The following is a 16,032-nucleotide window of genomic DNA, read 5'->3' as shown; positions in this document are numbered from 1 at the left end:
AATGGATTCCTGGCACTGCTGGAGTTATGATAATTGCATGGAAGAATAGTTGATGAGACTTTCTTGGATAAATAAAGTTATCATCATCATCAGCCTCATAATTGTTTGCAATGTTTCATTTTTATCTACAGCCTGCGAAGGACTTTCAGGACAAGCTTGCCTGTGCCACAGGAAAACCCACAAATACGTCTTCTGCAGCGGTAAGTTTGTTTTTCGAGAATCACCTTTGATATGGAAGACTATCTTAACAACTCTCGAAAAATCAATTTAGAGCAATACCAATAGCCTTGGCTATTAGCAATTGGAATGAACATTAGAGTGATCTATTGCGTAATCTTCCTATGACATGGCTATAATAGAGGGCATTGAAATTGATTTCGACTTGATTTTTCGAAAACATTTGCGATCTTTTTCTGGTGGCCTTAGTCATAGGGGGTGTGTGTGTGTGAGTGGGAGGGGTGGCTCTTAACCACAGGTATCGTGTACTCCTCTATTTGGTCTTTACTCAAAGAACCCGATCGCTAATTCGCAAACGGTATTTTTTTTCCACACCCATAATGAATTTTGATTTAGAACCTCGAAAGGGGGAGATCTAAACACGAAATCTAACACTAATACCAAGTTTAATATTTAATGACTTTAATCTGTTATGAGATTTTCTATGCAGAGCAAATTAGAGAGGAGCTTGAAAGATACGTCACATTGTTACCAATTTGTGTTTCACTGATGAAAACTTCAACTTCGTAACTTTCCTTTTTTAAATCGGATATTGCTCAAGCCTTTACTTCTTGGTTTCTATAATTGTTTCTGCTTTTATTAAAATCATCTTAATATTAGGGTGAAATTCCCCTTTGAAGACTGAATTCTCTTAATTTGAAAGGCTGGCTACAGGAGCTCCCCGATTTCCTAAGACAGGGGATTAATATATTATGATTAATTACTATAACAAATTCTAGTCTTTAGATTTTATGTATCTTTTATTTTATTCAAAAACAATTTATTGATGAAGAAATCTTTAGCGGTTTGTGGGCATTTTCATTTTCATTTTTTTTTTTTGGGGGGGGGGGGAAGGGAGGGGGGGTACAAAGGATAACATAAAATCAGGAACATGGAATAATAAGTTGCATTGAAATAGTTGTTGAAAAAATATTGGAATAAATTATACTAAAGGATTCTTTAAGCATATAGTTATACATTTAAAATTTGTGAGCATAATGTGGAACCATCGTTACTACATTCGGTACGAATAAGAGACAAATGCGAATATATTGATAAGTATTTATTATCAGTGCAGAGAGAAATCTATCAAAGCGACCACCTGTATAGAAAGACCAGCTATCTATTGAGACCACAGAATTATGTTGATTTACAATAGAAAATAATATCAATGGAACCTTAAAATTGAAAAGATATTTTTCTAGTCTCCCTTGAGTGGTCTTTATAGGCAGGTTTTAGGGATTTAGGTTGCGATCTAATCCGACTGAGTCAATACCATTTTGATTTTTTGATTTGATTTTTTGATTGTTATTGACAGGAGCTGGGAATGGTGATGCCATGTAAATGCTATCGTTTTTGTGACTACTTGACCTGGAGACCGCTTGGACCGACAATGGAATTTCAATGACACGTAGTAATGATATGATTGGCACCCCCGTTTGGCGACACTTGTGTAAATGCTGAACTATACCTCCGTGTCGAGTGTGTTTGGGTCAAAAAGCCATTTACTTTCTTTTCTGAAAGAAGGTATTATGGTATATTAAAGACTAATTGTTATAATTTATGTTTCTAAATGGTATTTTATGGTTTTCCAGCGTATTTTGAGATGTAGATATATTTTAAATGGCAAACAAGATGTTTAGATTTGTAGATAGGTGGGTATATAGTTGAAAAGGAAAAAAAAAAGGGAAAAAAGACAGAGAAAGAGAGAAGAGAGTAAGAAAAAAAGTCAAAGAGACAGAGATTCAGATTTCGACATGTCAGATCAGAATAGATAGATAGGAGAGAAAAAGAAAAAGAGAGACAGAAGAGAGAGAGAGAGAGAGAGAGGAAGAGAGTATGTGTGTGTGTGTGTGCGAGAGGGTGAAGGGTACAGTGATTGATGGGAGATGTAAATAAAAAGAAGAAAACCAGCAGAGCAAAATCAAAAGAGATATACATGATGTAGTAAGACAAAACACAACAAAAATGAATGGCCGGGTATGAGTTTGTGTGCGATTTTCTTTTTAAACCAGATTGTAGAGAAGAGGCAAGAAGAAAATGGAGAGAAAGAGAGAGAGAGAGAGAGAAAGAGAAAGAAAGTGAAAGAAAGAGGGAGAAATTGAGGGAAAGGAGGCAGAAATGGAGAATGGTATAGTATAAGATACCATGATGAGGCTATTTTAAGAAGAATGGAGAATAGTGAAACAAATAATCTGTGTAGAAGCATTGATTTACGAAAAGTGTGAAAAAGCGACAATATGGTTTCAAAATACACAAAATCTTGTGATTTTGATAAAGAGATTAATTCATCTTTAAAATAATACTGATCTGCCAAAGAAGCCATGATAATTAAACGATCCCCAAAAGACACAATACTTACAAAAAAATGGCAAAAAAGAGGCTTTAAGTCACACACAAAGTAATTACAAATCCTTGTGTTTTTATCAATTTTCAAAAAAGAAAAATTATGATAATTGCCTAGTGATTCCCATTAGTGATTTGTACAGGCGCGTAGCCAAAGGGGGGGTCGCCCCCCAAAAAAACGCCGGACAAAAAAAAGGAGAAAGAAGAGAAAAAAAGAAAGAAAGAGAAGAAAAGAAGGAAAAAAGGACAGAGAAGAAAAAAAAAGAAAAAAGAGAAGAGAAAAAAAAAAGAGGTCGAAAAAGGAGCAGAATTGTTTTAAAAATTCATTCATGGGAGGGGGAACTGAATTCAGACAAGCATTAAGAGTCGAGAATTTAATGAAACGTCAAAGCTTCCGCGTTTTGCAAGGGAGAGGGGGGGGGGGGGACTCCCCCTCCCTGCACCCACCCCCTAAATATCGTTATCGTTGATAGGTGTACCTGCCATCGCTGTCATTTTGCTGTAACTTTTGGGGTATCACTTGGGATATACACCTTTTTTCCAGCTTTCAAGAACATTGTATAAATTCTTCAGTTAATCTATATAAGCTGTTCACTTAAGCTATGGTCACATCACCTAAAAGTAGCCTGCTCGGCGGCCGGGCGGCGAGTTATGAGCCAATTTCACCCAGGCAACGAGCGGCGGCCGCCCGGGCACCGCTTTTTTTTTTTTTTAGGGCATCGCTTGGTCGCTGCTGAAGTTTTAGCGCGGAGTTAAAATTCTGGCGGCGCCTGCTCACTTTCACTCGCCGCCCAAAGTACGCTCGGTGCCCGGGCAGTCGCCGTCCGGGCACCGGCCTAATCGAGCGGTCGCCGTCGAGCGATTTAGGTCAAAAATCGAAGCCGCTAGGTCAAAGGCTGCTGAGCGTTCTCCGCCCGGTCGCCGCTGGGAGATTGATTGTTTTCTTTGCTGAAGAAAAAAATCCTTTCGTATCGTTTTTTTATTAGCAGGTCTAAGGGTAGTATATTTAGATGAAAATCGACTAGACGAAGTGCTTCAAAGGTGATGTGAGATACGTCACAGGACTACGGATCACAAGGTACGTGGTTCAAGTCCCTGCCACGGACATAATATCGGTGTATCAGTTTTGTATGGAAAACTGGCCGAGTGAAAGAGCACGAAGATTTGGGGGCATCCTATCGGAAACTCATGTAACACCGGGTTAGAGAGAGGCAATGCAAATAAAAAGCCCCGCTCAAGAATACAAAAAAAGCGAACAAAAACAAAAATATTCTAACAAACAAAATTCATAAAAGGAAACTTTGACGGAAATAGATTTTCTAGGTTCACAGAATATTAAGCGGACTATGACGACATAAGCTGTCAACTAGTTCAACTTCGAAGAAACTGACTTGGCTATCCAGTCATACCTCATTAAACACACAACCGGGCCGGAAAAAATGTGTCATTTGTTTGACTGTCTTTGCCGCCAAGCTTGTTCCCTATGAAGAATACTTTCTTCAATTCTTTAAACATCTGTTATAATGATAGCAATTGTAAAGGCTCAAGACCGACTAATTTGTTTTCGAGTGAAGCGGCATACATGACAGAAACCAAATCAGGATTTAAGAATCATGATTTTTTTTTTCTTCAAATAATTTCTTATAAATAGACCGGGACATGAAAGTGATTACCAATAACTGCTGCAAGTCTCCTTCCTACTTTCATTCGGTGAGTTTAAAACACGTCTCACACACATTTTTGCATTCATGTATTTATTTATTTGTTAGTTTGTTTAATTATTTATTCATTTATTTGTTTATTTATTTATGCATTTGTATTTCTGTCTATGTTCCTGGCAGCACCAGGCTTGTGATCGGTTGCCATATAAATAAACTAAGTAGTAATTATAATCTGCATAAAATTCCTAAAGGAAGAGGAAGAAGAAGGAGAAGAAGAAGAGGAAGATGACGAAAGAACAAGAAGAAGAAGAAGGAGGAGGAAGAGGAGGAGAAGAATCAGAAGAACATGAAGAAGATGAGAGACAAAAATCAAACAAATATAATTGGAAAATTGTTTTGATGTGCCCTTTCTCTAGAATTTAGCAAACCGACCAATCAAAATGGCCAAGGCTCTTTTCTTCGTACTCGCTTGTGCACTCGTCGTCGCCGCCCTCGCTGAGTTCGAGTTCGATGACGAGACTGCTGCTGACATCGAGTTCATGAAAAGGGACGCTGACATGATGGATTTCTTCGACGCTGAGAAGAGGGGAAGGGGAAGGAGCATGAAGAAATACAAGCGTGAGTACAATATGAACCACACTGCATCAAATCTTAAATTACATTTCGTTTTTACGAACGTTCATCATTCCGAAAGTTCCTTATTCCGAATGTTCATTATACCAAAGGCTCGTTACTTCTCATTTCACAATTCTGAAGATTCGTATTTCCGATAATGATATAGAACCTTGTATTGTTTTTCGGAATAACGAACCCATAGAAAAACGAACCCTTTGTTATTTTTAGGAATTACGAACCCTATATCAGTTTTGGAATTATTAATACAATACTACTACTACTACTAATAATAATAATAACAAAAATTGTAATAATAGTGGGTTCTTCGATAGCAATTATGTCTGTCAGACTTGACAATCCTGGCGCTCCACAGGTTTTCCCCCGGCATTAGCATGGCTGTAAGTGTAGCATTTCAAGAAATTAATACCTGGAATTCACCTGGGTCAAGTGTGGGAAATGTATATTAATGTCTTGCCAAACGACAATACTGCCGTGGCAGGATTAGAACCACAAATCATGTGATCCACCGTCTGGTGACAAATCCACTAGACCATGGCACCTCCACTAATGAACCCTATTTTATTGTTGGAAGTACGAAACTTGGGAATAATAAATTCAATTTAACTTTCGGAATTAGGAACCTTGGTCAAACGAACCTTCGGAATAACGGACTCTATTTCACGTCCGGAATTATGAACTCGATTTCCTTTTCTGAATGATAAAGCCCCATGGTATGGGAAATTCGTGTTTCGGATTTACGACCCTTCGGAAAAGCGGACCTTCGGGAGAACGAGTGGACCCCTCTCAAACTTATATCCTGGTCATACCGACAAAACCAGCAGCAGACCGACCGCAGACTGACGACAGACCGATCAAAGAGATTACACAACCCCTATTGGGCAAGTTTTGGGGTTGGTCTGGGGTCGGTTCAGCGGCGTGTCGAAGCTTTTAGTATGTTAAGTTCTGGTGATAAAATAGCATTAAGAAAGAAAATGGTTTAAATTATAATGCAATAGGTGGGCTGTTTGCGTTAGAAGCGAAGTAGGTGTTAGAATGATTAAGATTCGACACTTTTGATCGATATTAACTCTTAGGTTAAGACTATCAAACTAAAGTTTGTGCATTGTAGTGAGGAAGGATATAAAAACATATCTCTCCCAGCAATCTTTTCAAAACAAGTATTTGGATTTAAAAAAATAGATGTTATTATGATCGCAAAGACATTCATCGCATCACCATGAACCAACTCTGATTTTGCACGATTATTCAGGCTTTTTGAAGCAAATGTGATTTGGACAAGGATCCGTCATTTTGAAAAGTGATACACAATGTTTTGAGTCCATTATTTAGAAAGGAGGGAAGGAATCTCTTGCCCTAATGTCCATTCATGAGTAGCTAAATGTTGTGAGCAATCAATAATGTTTGCAATTTACTATAATAAATGCTGTACACTGTAAACTCCAAACTCGATTAAGCGTTGTTTACTGACGTATTTTGGTCCCAAAGATCCAAACGCATGCACTAACACTTATTTGTCCCCAAAAATACAACCACGAGCAACACATACATGTAAAGGTGTTAGTATCCACATTGGTTATGATATATAGGCGTGAGTATTCAAACACTTAAAACACAGGTAGATTAGCAGTTAGCAAACAGTTTTGTCTCTTGCTGTTAGAATGGTTTATCCGTTGTGAAATTGGTCAAGATAAGTAAGCGTTTGTAAACACGCTGCTGCTAACAGTTCAAAGCAATAATATCAGAAACAATTGGTTAAATCGTTTAAATACGAGCTCATATATATATATATATATATATATGGGTCAATTGGTGTAAAATTAAAAAACTAACTGTTGCCCAGATATTCGTAAAATTCTACATGGTTCTCGATTGAGGGGTGGTATCTCCTGCCCCCTCCCTTTATTGTGCAACAATGCACTCATACTGTACTGAAGAGGTGCCGTGTTATTATAGTGGTTCATTCAATTGAATCTCAATCCGAGGGTGTAGGGCTCATACCCTATCTTGGAACCAACGTTCTTTGGGAAGAATTTATTGCAAATTTGCTACTCTCCATTAAGGTATAAATAGGTACCTGGCAATGGCATGGGTAATAATGATTGCTGGGACCGCATGAAGAGCAGTTTTTAAACTGATATTGGCTACCCTTGGTTAAACAAAAGTTAGTTTGAATGTTATTTGATTTGATGTAATTTGTAATGCAAATTCTAGAGGCACTTTGCAATTTACGGTATAGAGATACTGTATATTATTATTATTATCATTATTATCATTAGTAGTATTATTATTATCGTTATTATTGTTATTATTATCATCATAATCAGCATCATTTCCATCATCATCACTATCATTATTATTATAATATATACTATTGTTTAATGAAATATTCATATTTATCTCTTAATTATCAACAGATTGTCAACAGTACAACCAGGCTTGCTGGTGCAGCAGGAGATCCGGCAAGGTTGTTTTCTGCAGTGGTGGGTTTAGCCAAAGAAATATACTAATTCAAAATAAAGGATTCATTGATTCATTTTTATTTACATACATGTTGTGTAAGTTAAAAGTTTGAGGGGATCTTAAAGAGAGAAATGTATTCTTTGTTCATCAAAGAATTCACGGCCACAAGAACATTTGAAGATGTATATAACAGGAATTCTGAAGTTCAGTTATGTAGCAGAAAAGCAAATATTGACAGGAAACAAATAGGGCACTCAAATATTGTTTAATAAACCTAATTATTTATGCACAGAAAAAAGGGGCCGTTTCTTGCTCCTATGTGACTAAGTCCTTCAAACTTTTCTTAACGGTTTTCTACTTTCTTAAAAGTACACAGAAGTAAGGTCGAAATGTTTTATCACTCATGCCTGTTTTATCAAAATTGTTCCGATTTTCTATTTGGCTATCTGATATATTTTTCAATAGAAATTCTTACCTTTTGTTTTCCGTTTCTCTCCCGTTGTAATCTCATTTGATTTAAAACACTTCTCTTTCCTTTTGTGATCCATTACATTTTTCTTTTACCCAACAAAGTGTCGACGTCATATTATCCTGTTTTTGTTTCTTTACCTTTTACAGGAGCTGGAACTGGAGACAACATGTAATTATTCGTTGCTGCCTGGATCGATTTCGGAACTACTTCGGATCTCCGTCGCATCTACTTCGGATGACGTCGGATCTCTTTCGATTCGGCATCATAGCTATAATTTCAATATTTGCTTGATTGAATTGAATTCAGTATCTCGTTCACTTTATCTTAATTGGACAGTAGCCATGTCTTTGTAATTCATACCATTAAAGTACAAAAAGGTGAAAAAGAGTAAAATCTACATTATTCTATTTTCAGCTTTGTACGAGAGAGAAAGGGAGAAAGGAGAGAGAGAGAGAGAGACACACACACACACACACACACACACATACACACATATTAATGGAGGGAGAGAAAGAGAGAGAGGGGTAGTGAAACATTAAAGACGGAGAGCGAGAAACAGAGAAGAAAATGAGACAAAAAAAGAGGAAGGGAAAAGACAAGAGAAATTGAAAGGGGTCCATGTGAGGATGGTATATATGACGTAGAGAAAGGATTACAGTGTCTTGATTTATACGACAGAATTTAGAGAGATTAAGGAAATGAAACATACTAATAGAGCGAGAGAGAGAGAGAGAGCGCGCGAGAGAAAGAGAAAAGGAGAGAGAGAGGAGAGAGAGAGAGAGAGAGAGAGAGAGAAAGAGAAAAGGAGAGAGAGGGAGAGAGAGAGGGGGAGATAGACGTCTCTGGTGTCAAGTAGCATAATCATCAAATGAAATTATACATCTGGCAAACCGATATTGACTATCTGCCCTTTGAGAAAATATAATGGAACGAAATGATATAAGTGTCGAGCATGTAATAGTAACATCGTCCTTTCAGTCAGAAAACTGTTTTATGAATGTAAATTATTATCAGTATTCTTTTAATCACTATTACTTCGAGTAGCTAGTAGTAATAATTGTTGTAGTTGTAGTAGTAGAAGTAGTAGTAATAGGAGTAGGAGTAGTTGTTGTCGTAATATGAGTTTGAGTTTGAGTTTGAAATAGAAGTAGTAGTAGTAGTAGTTATATCAGTTATAGTAATAGAAGAAGTTGAAGTAGTAGTAGTAGTAGTAATAGTAGTAGTAGTAGTAGTAGCAGTAGTAGTAGCAATAGTAGTAGTAAAAGTAGTATTAGTAGTAGTAGCAGCAGTCATTGTTGTCATTGTAGTAGTAGTAGTAGTCGTAGTTGTTGTTGTTTAAATTTTAGTCTAAGTTATTAGACATAATAATAATAATAATAATAATAATAATAATAATAATAATAATAATCATAATAATAATAATAATAATAATAATAAAGTCTTGTTTACCCAGGGTAGCCTCATCAGTATTAATACTATCGTAGAAACGCTTGTTATATAGATTTAAAATGGTGGACAGAGACGTCACATGGGTTTCACGAACTAATATCTCGGTTTTGAGAACTTGAACTATGACTCCACGATATCGGACTGGATCACTTGACATAGTTATTTGCATACCTGTCATTCCTGCATTTAAATACATGTCAACATGTATCCCCCAAACCAAAAATATTTCACAGATTTACAGCATTACGTAATAAATCGTGTTCCTTGTTTTCATATCTACATCAGTCTATTCTCCGATAATAATTATCTGCAACCTAGCTGGACAAGCTTAATTAATATCATAAATACATTTGATGTCCATGTCTTTTGCACGTCAATTGTTACAATAGCTTGTCAGCATGTTTCTCATTCTTTTCTCTCTCTTCTCTCTCCGACAAAGAAGAGGTTGGATTCTGGTAAAGATGAAAGTAATTTGCTTTTTAATCTAATTCTTTTGTCTGTCAGTTTGGAAGAATGTATATGGATGAAAAGGTTTAGATTTAAAAAATATTACGAAACATATTATGAAACGTTTTGATCAAAGTTCATGTTCATGTAGCCCATGAACAACATTTTGTCCAGAGTTAAGTAGTATACCTGTATATAAACAAAAAGGTGGAGAAATAAAGTCGTTCGGATGTGGTATCAAACGCCTCATAAAACTTTCGATCAATATTTTTTATTCGGTAACAAGGTTGATGAAAGAACTGTGTAATTTTTGTATGAAATGTTTCTCATTATATTCTTTCTGCTGTACTAACCCTCTATCAGGCAAAAGATCCTGAGAAAACTCTCAAACCACAAACATATTTATGGTTGTCCTTGAAGGCGACACTGTGCGACACCCTTTAACAGCGATTAACAGTAAATTCTCCCCAACCATTTTTAAATTTTCCCAACCGTTTTTCCTTGAAAATAAGACATAACACAGGCTGTTATATATCTGTCAACACGTAAATGTGTGGAATGGTATATAAAGCTAATTCATTGCTTTGAGACGATTTACATTAACCTAAAATGTAATTAAATTGTAATAATATAGTTGGGAGAATTAAGAAATTGATCAGATCAGTTTTTCCCCATTTTTATCATTAATAATGGGCCGTTTTCACTCAAACTTTCAGAATATCTTTAATTGTACATCTAGCATTGAAGTCATTACCTTAGCACCATTTCCTCTCATCTGGACAATGTTAACAAGTCCCTTTAAAACTCCATTGACGAAATTTTGTCCAATGGAAGGGGCTGCACACCACAACCCGATTGTCTTCACGACCAAGTTTTTTTCTGCCCCATAATGCTCCACATAACAAGAAAAAGCATTTTCGGGCATACAAGCCTTAATCATATAACTCTAAATCGTTTAGTTTGATTCGGTTCAAATATACAGCTTTTTAATTTTGAAAATAGTAATTTCTTGACTTGTAATTCACCGTCAACTGATCATTCTATAAAAAAGTTATTAAATATGTGACAAATTATTTTACTTACTCTAGAGTAGTCAGAAAATATTGTTATCATGTTACCAAAAACGAGGGCTAACTTCACCTGTTTGCCAAGACATGATTAAGGAGCCTGCAATTATCTGTTTAATTAACGCATGAATAATACATTTATTTTTTACCTCTTTAAATTTGTTTATTTGTGTGCTAGAGAAGAAGGTTGAGTGTAGGTAGTTCTGTGTAGAAAGCTAGAGAGCCAGGACAAAGTTTCACGACACTGTCATTAACGGCAAATTCACCGTCATCCCATTGATACGCGTGTAGTGTAATCAAAATGGGCTGTTAGAGAAGCTCATGGCGGGTTCGTGAAATGATGCCGAGATTAGTTTTCAATCTTGGGAGAGTCAGATGTAAGGTGATGGAGAATCCTTTTGCACCAAGAAGGTGAAAATACAAGCAATGATCATGAATGCATATAGTAAATTTCCGGTCAGTTTCAGGCACACGAGTTATGGAAGGAAAACCTAAATTAACCTTCAGCCGAGAATGTATAACTGATTCATATCTTAACTGTAAGTAATGTTTAATATTCCGGCCTTTCTTATATAATTTGTTTACCCAAATAATATTTAAAAAATCCAAATATCACTTGAAACAAATATATACTCGATATTTTCTTGAAAATGTATTTTCGGAAATATGGAGCAAAAACCAGTACATCAATTTAATTAACATCATATCATACAAAGTTAAATTCTGTAAATTTAGAATAGACAATTTTCAAGAAAATTGTACCCTGTCGCAGCGATGGTTTCAGGTTAAATTAAATACAATTTCTTGATTATAATTTCACATGGGGAAGATTCACACGTGCACCGTTAGCTAAATTCCTCGACCACATCGCCAATCTGACTCCTAACCGACCCGAAACCCAAAATTAATTGAAACATCCTATTAGTGAATTCAATTACTTTCAAGAATATGCAATATGATATTATCCAAAGAACATTGAATACTTTCACACAGATATACGTGTAATTATTGTTGGTTAAGCGAAACGCAATTTCTTCATTTCGATTTCACACTAGGAATATTCCCATTTATACACCCTTATTCTGCACTTTCTTAGCTACGATTTCACACCAGGAGTATCCACATTTAAACACGCTTACACTGGACTTTCTTAATATCGATTTCACACCAGGAATATTTGCATTTACACACCCTTACACTAAACTTTCTTAATTTTGATTTCATACCAAGAATATCCGCATTTAAACACGCTTATACACTGCACTTTGTATCTCGATTTCACACGAGGAATAACCGATTTACACACTCTAACACAAACTGCACTTTCTTACTTTCGATGGCAAAAATAGGTATATCCGCATTTACACCCTCCGTCACTGCACTTTCTTCATCAGTGATCTGTATGATTGCCTGCAGAAGAGGGAGATTCGCATGTTCACACTATTCTCTTTTAAATATTTCAGTCACACCGAAGAACTCTAAACCGACCCCAAACCGACCGATTTTTTGCAATACGGTGAAAAGTAATTATAAGTTCAGTTTGGTGTCGATCTGGTGTTAGTCTCATCAGTGTCACTGGGGTCTCACACGTTTAATTCAGCATTCTCTACTTATAACCAGCCCTCACATTTGTTTTAACGATATCATCTTAGAGAACAATGTACAGAAAGGCATTTTAGAAGTGATATAGTTTGAAAATACTTTTATTCAACTCATTTGGTGATCAGCAAAATGTCTTGAAAATCGACTTCTTCTTCAACTAAATTTGAATAAGAAATAGCTACGGGGACGGGAACTAAATCAAAGAACAGGAAAAACGCACGAAGTGATTGACCGAGACGTTCGTTACGTCATTCCATTCCGTTACGGGATTGGTTGGTTACATCTACATCAGGGACGAGTCTACATGCTATCGCCATTTCCGGCTCCTGGACATTAGAAGATAATAAACACGAGAAATAAAATCGATGAATATATAAATTTGAAACAATAAACACCAATAATAAATATAATCAGTGAGTACATTAATTAATACACATACAATGGATCTATGTTATTCTTCCAAACTGACATAAATTTGAAGAGAAAGCTCACCAATTATTTTCATTCTTGCCAGTTCACCAGAATATTTACACGTTTTCCCAAAACTCAATTGGTCTATTACGTAAGCATTGTTGATCAGTAATTTTCTTTTTTATTAACTATATTGCTAAAATCCCACATTCTAAAAAATTCTGGATTTTTTTTGGATAATCAAGATGAAAAAACGGAAGGGAAATGCAGAAGAAAAATGGTGAACTTACCGCTGCAGAAGACGACCTTGCCATTCCTCCTTCCACACCAGCATGAAGCGCCGAACATTGTGCATTCTGATTTGATGAAATACACAGAGAAATTGGTTAGTAAAATACTACTACTACTACTATAATTACTTCTACGTCTAGTACTACTACTATCATCAATATTATTATTACTATTACTGCTACTTCTACTGCTAATATACCCGTTTTAGTGACCACCTGTATATAAAGGCCATCTGTCAATAAATACAACCTATCTTTATACCTCGGAAAGTATTTCCTGTTGAAGACCAGTGTTATTGTCTCTCGTCAATGATCAGGTTTTACTGCAAACAATAGCATATCCGTATGAAGGACTGCTACATCATTATGTTCATGTATCGCTAATATTGTAACGACAGCATCTATAGTTGAGTATCCTTTTTCTATTATTCGTATGTCACACCACAAAACTGAATCAAGACCGATTGCAAACTGAGTGACTCTTTGCCATCCTTAGTATTGTAATTTTTTGGTTCTGTCTGTAGTCGGTCTCTAGGTGTGACTAGAGTCTAAATTGCAATCTTGGTTCTACTCACCCTTGTACTTCTTGAGGTTCCTTCCCATTCCCCTCTTTTCAGCCTCAAAGTACTCCGCCAGGTCAGCGTCCCTCTTCATGAAATCGAGATCGGTCTCGTCATTGATCTCGAACTCAGCGAGGGCGGCGACGATAAGGGCACAAGCGAGGACGAAAAACAGGGCCTTGGCCATTTTGTTTGAGGTTCGGTTTTAGTGGATAAAGCTGAAGACAATAACATCAAGAATGATTTTAGACAAATATTATACATTAAATATTCTTACCAGACTCTGACTCCTAGTACACAAGGCAAAGTGTTTAAGTGAAAATGGGAGACTCTTTCGAATAGAGAAGGAAGCCGAGCACGCAGTTGCAAATGCCGTACCTATTTCTGTTGCGGTGTATTTATTAGGGGTTTTAGGTATACTATCGTTCCTTGAAAATTGCGCAAATTCTACTTTGAATACATATACAACTTCTTTTTTTTAAGATTCAAAGATTTCCTACAACGTAACACTTAGTGATAATACATGTATTTGTTCGTAAATGTTCGAAATGCTCGCATTATCTTAAAAGGTCCTATCTCTTTTTTTTAGGGTATCATGGTCCCTCCCCCCCCCCCCTCACTGAATCTCTCTCACAACAATACCAACACAAGTAGAAAGCAGGAAGATCTTACCGATTTAACAGCAAAGTGAAGTCTGGAAGCGTTGTGAGGTTTGATCAGTATGGTTTGTCATATTTATAGGAAATCCCCCTCATTCAATGATCAAATTAGCTACCAAAAGTGAACCTTTTAAAGCGATGACCCCTCCCTGAATTTGATGAAGTAAAGACCGAAGGATATAGTAAAAGAAGTAATCTAGAACTAAGTATGATTACAAAGATTAAAAAAGAAAATGCAGACAAGACCAGATGGCTCAACAACTAAAGTACTTTAATCTATACGGTCGAGATTCTCTCCCTTCACAGTACATGACCCCATTTGCACTTTTGAGTCAGATGCAAGGTGTTATGGAATTCTTTTGCACCAAGAAGGTGAAAATTACAAGCAGTGCATCATGAATGCATATAGTAAATTCCCGGTTAGTTTCAGGCACACGAGTCATGGTAAGAAAACCTAAATTAGCCTTTAGCCTAGTATGTATAATTGTAAGTAATTTTACATATTGTACTTAGCACAACGAGTTTAAACAAATGCAGAATTCTTCGTATCATTTGAAATAGATCTATACTATACTCGGAAATATGGAGTAGAAACGAATACATCAATTTGATTAATATCATAATCATATTAAATCAAAGTCTGTATATTTAGAATAGACAATTTCCAAGAAAAATGTACATTTTTGCGTCGATGTACTTTAGGTTGAACTAGACACAATTTCTTGATTTCGATTTTACATGAGGAAGATACACACGTGCACCATTAGCTAAATAATTCCTCGAACACACCGCAAATCCTACTCCTAACCAACCCAAAATCTAAATCAATCAAAATTTATCCGGATACATGTTTGCTATACAAGCGTTATTATTGTCATTATTATGTGAAATGATTCTATGGAGTATATTATTAACAACAGTAAGGTTTCAAATTAGTTACTACATATAGGCCTATCTGTCTTGTTATTCATTATCACTAACATAACGTTTTGGTACACTGTTTTGGTATATTTTAAGATGTTTATTTCATCACTTTCGTCAAATATTGAGGATCCTTCCGTTGTGGCACTGTGTAAGACAAAACAAAAAAGTCATGGCTGTAATTTGTACCAATTAGACTATAAAGAATATTCGTATCCGGACACATACCCCCTGGAAATCAAACCCCGGATAACCCCCCAGTCAACTACCCCCTAGGACAACAACCCCCTAGGTCAAATACCCCCTATTGCAACCACCCTCTAGCGCGACTACCCCTCGGACAACTACCCCCGGACTACTACCCTCTAGGACAACTACCCTCTTGGACAACAACCCCCGGAAAACAAACCCGGATAACTACCCCCTAGGACAACTACCCCCGGACAACTACCCCAGAAAACTACCCCTAGGAAAGTTGACCGGGGGGTAGTTGTCCTAGAGGATGGTTGTCGTAGGGGTAGTTGTCTGGGGGTAGTCGCCCGGGGGTAGTTGTCCTAGGGGGTAGTTGTTCTAGGCGGTAGTTGTCTGGGGGTAGTTGTCCCGGGTTGTAGTCGTCCTCGAGGGTGGTTAGCCCTAGGGGGTAGTTGTCCTAGGGGGTAGTTGACTTGGGCTGGTTATCAGGGGGTGGATGTCTAGGGGGTAGGTGTCCTCGAACCTAAAATATTATATAAAGTATAAATAAAATGGATGTAGGTGAGTAATAAGTGCCCATCTGGATATTGAATACTATGAAAACTCTGAAAAATCTTACATAATATACAAGGTAACATTCCAT

General features: G+C 36.6%; 1 protein-coding gene and 1 long non-coding RNA gene across 2 annotated transcripts; one reads left to right on the top strand and one right to left on the bottom strand.

Annotated features, from left to right (window-relative positions):
• Positions 1-4,163: 4,163 nt before the first annotated feature.
• LOC115921771 lies at positions 4,164-8,057 on the top strand. The gene is made up of 4 exons (XM_030979936.1): positions 4,164-4,272; positions 4,640-4,841; positions 7,274-7,339; positions 7,938-8,057. The coding sequence occupies exons 1-4, from the start codon at positions 4,222-4,224 to the stop codon at positions 7,961-7,963; spliced, it is 345 nt and encodes a 114-aa protein (XP_030835796.1). The 5' UTR covers positions 4,164-4,221; the 3' UTR covers positions 7,964-8,057.
• Positions 8,058-12,441: 4,384 nt separating this feature from the next.
• On the bottom strand, positions 12,442-14,349 carry LOC753119. Its single transcript, XR_143814.2, has 4 exons — positions 14,290-14,349; positions 13,633-13,835; positions 13,058-13,123; positions 12,442-12,682 (listed from the first exon to the last, which is right to left on the bottom strand). It is a non-coding gene; the product is annotated as an uncharacterized LOC753119 (long non-coding RNA).
• Between the last annotated feature and the right edge of the window lie 1,683 nt (positions 14,350-16,032).

The sequence above is a fragment of the Strongylocentrotus purpuratus genome, unplaced genomic scaffold (assembly GCF_000002235.5).
Source record: "Strongylocentrotus purpuratus isolate Spur 01 unplaced genomic scaffold, Spur_5.0 spur5_contig_817, whole genome shotgun sequence".
In the NCBI taxonomy this organism is placed as follows: Eukaryota; Metazoa; Echinodermata; class Echinoidea; order Camarodonta; family Strongylocentrotidae; genus Strongylocentrotus; species Strongylocentrotus purpuratus.
The sequence above is the reverse complement of the archived record's forward strand: the minus strand, read 5'-3'. Positions and strand labels throughout refer to the sequence as shown.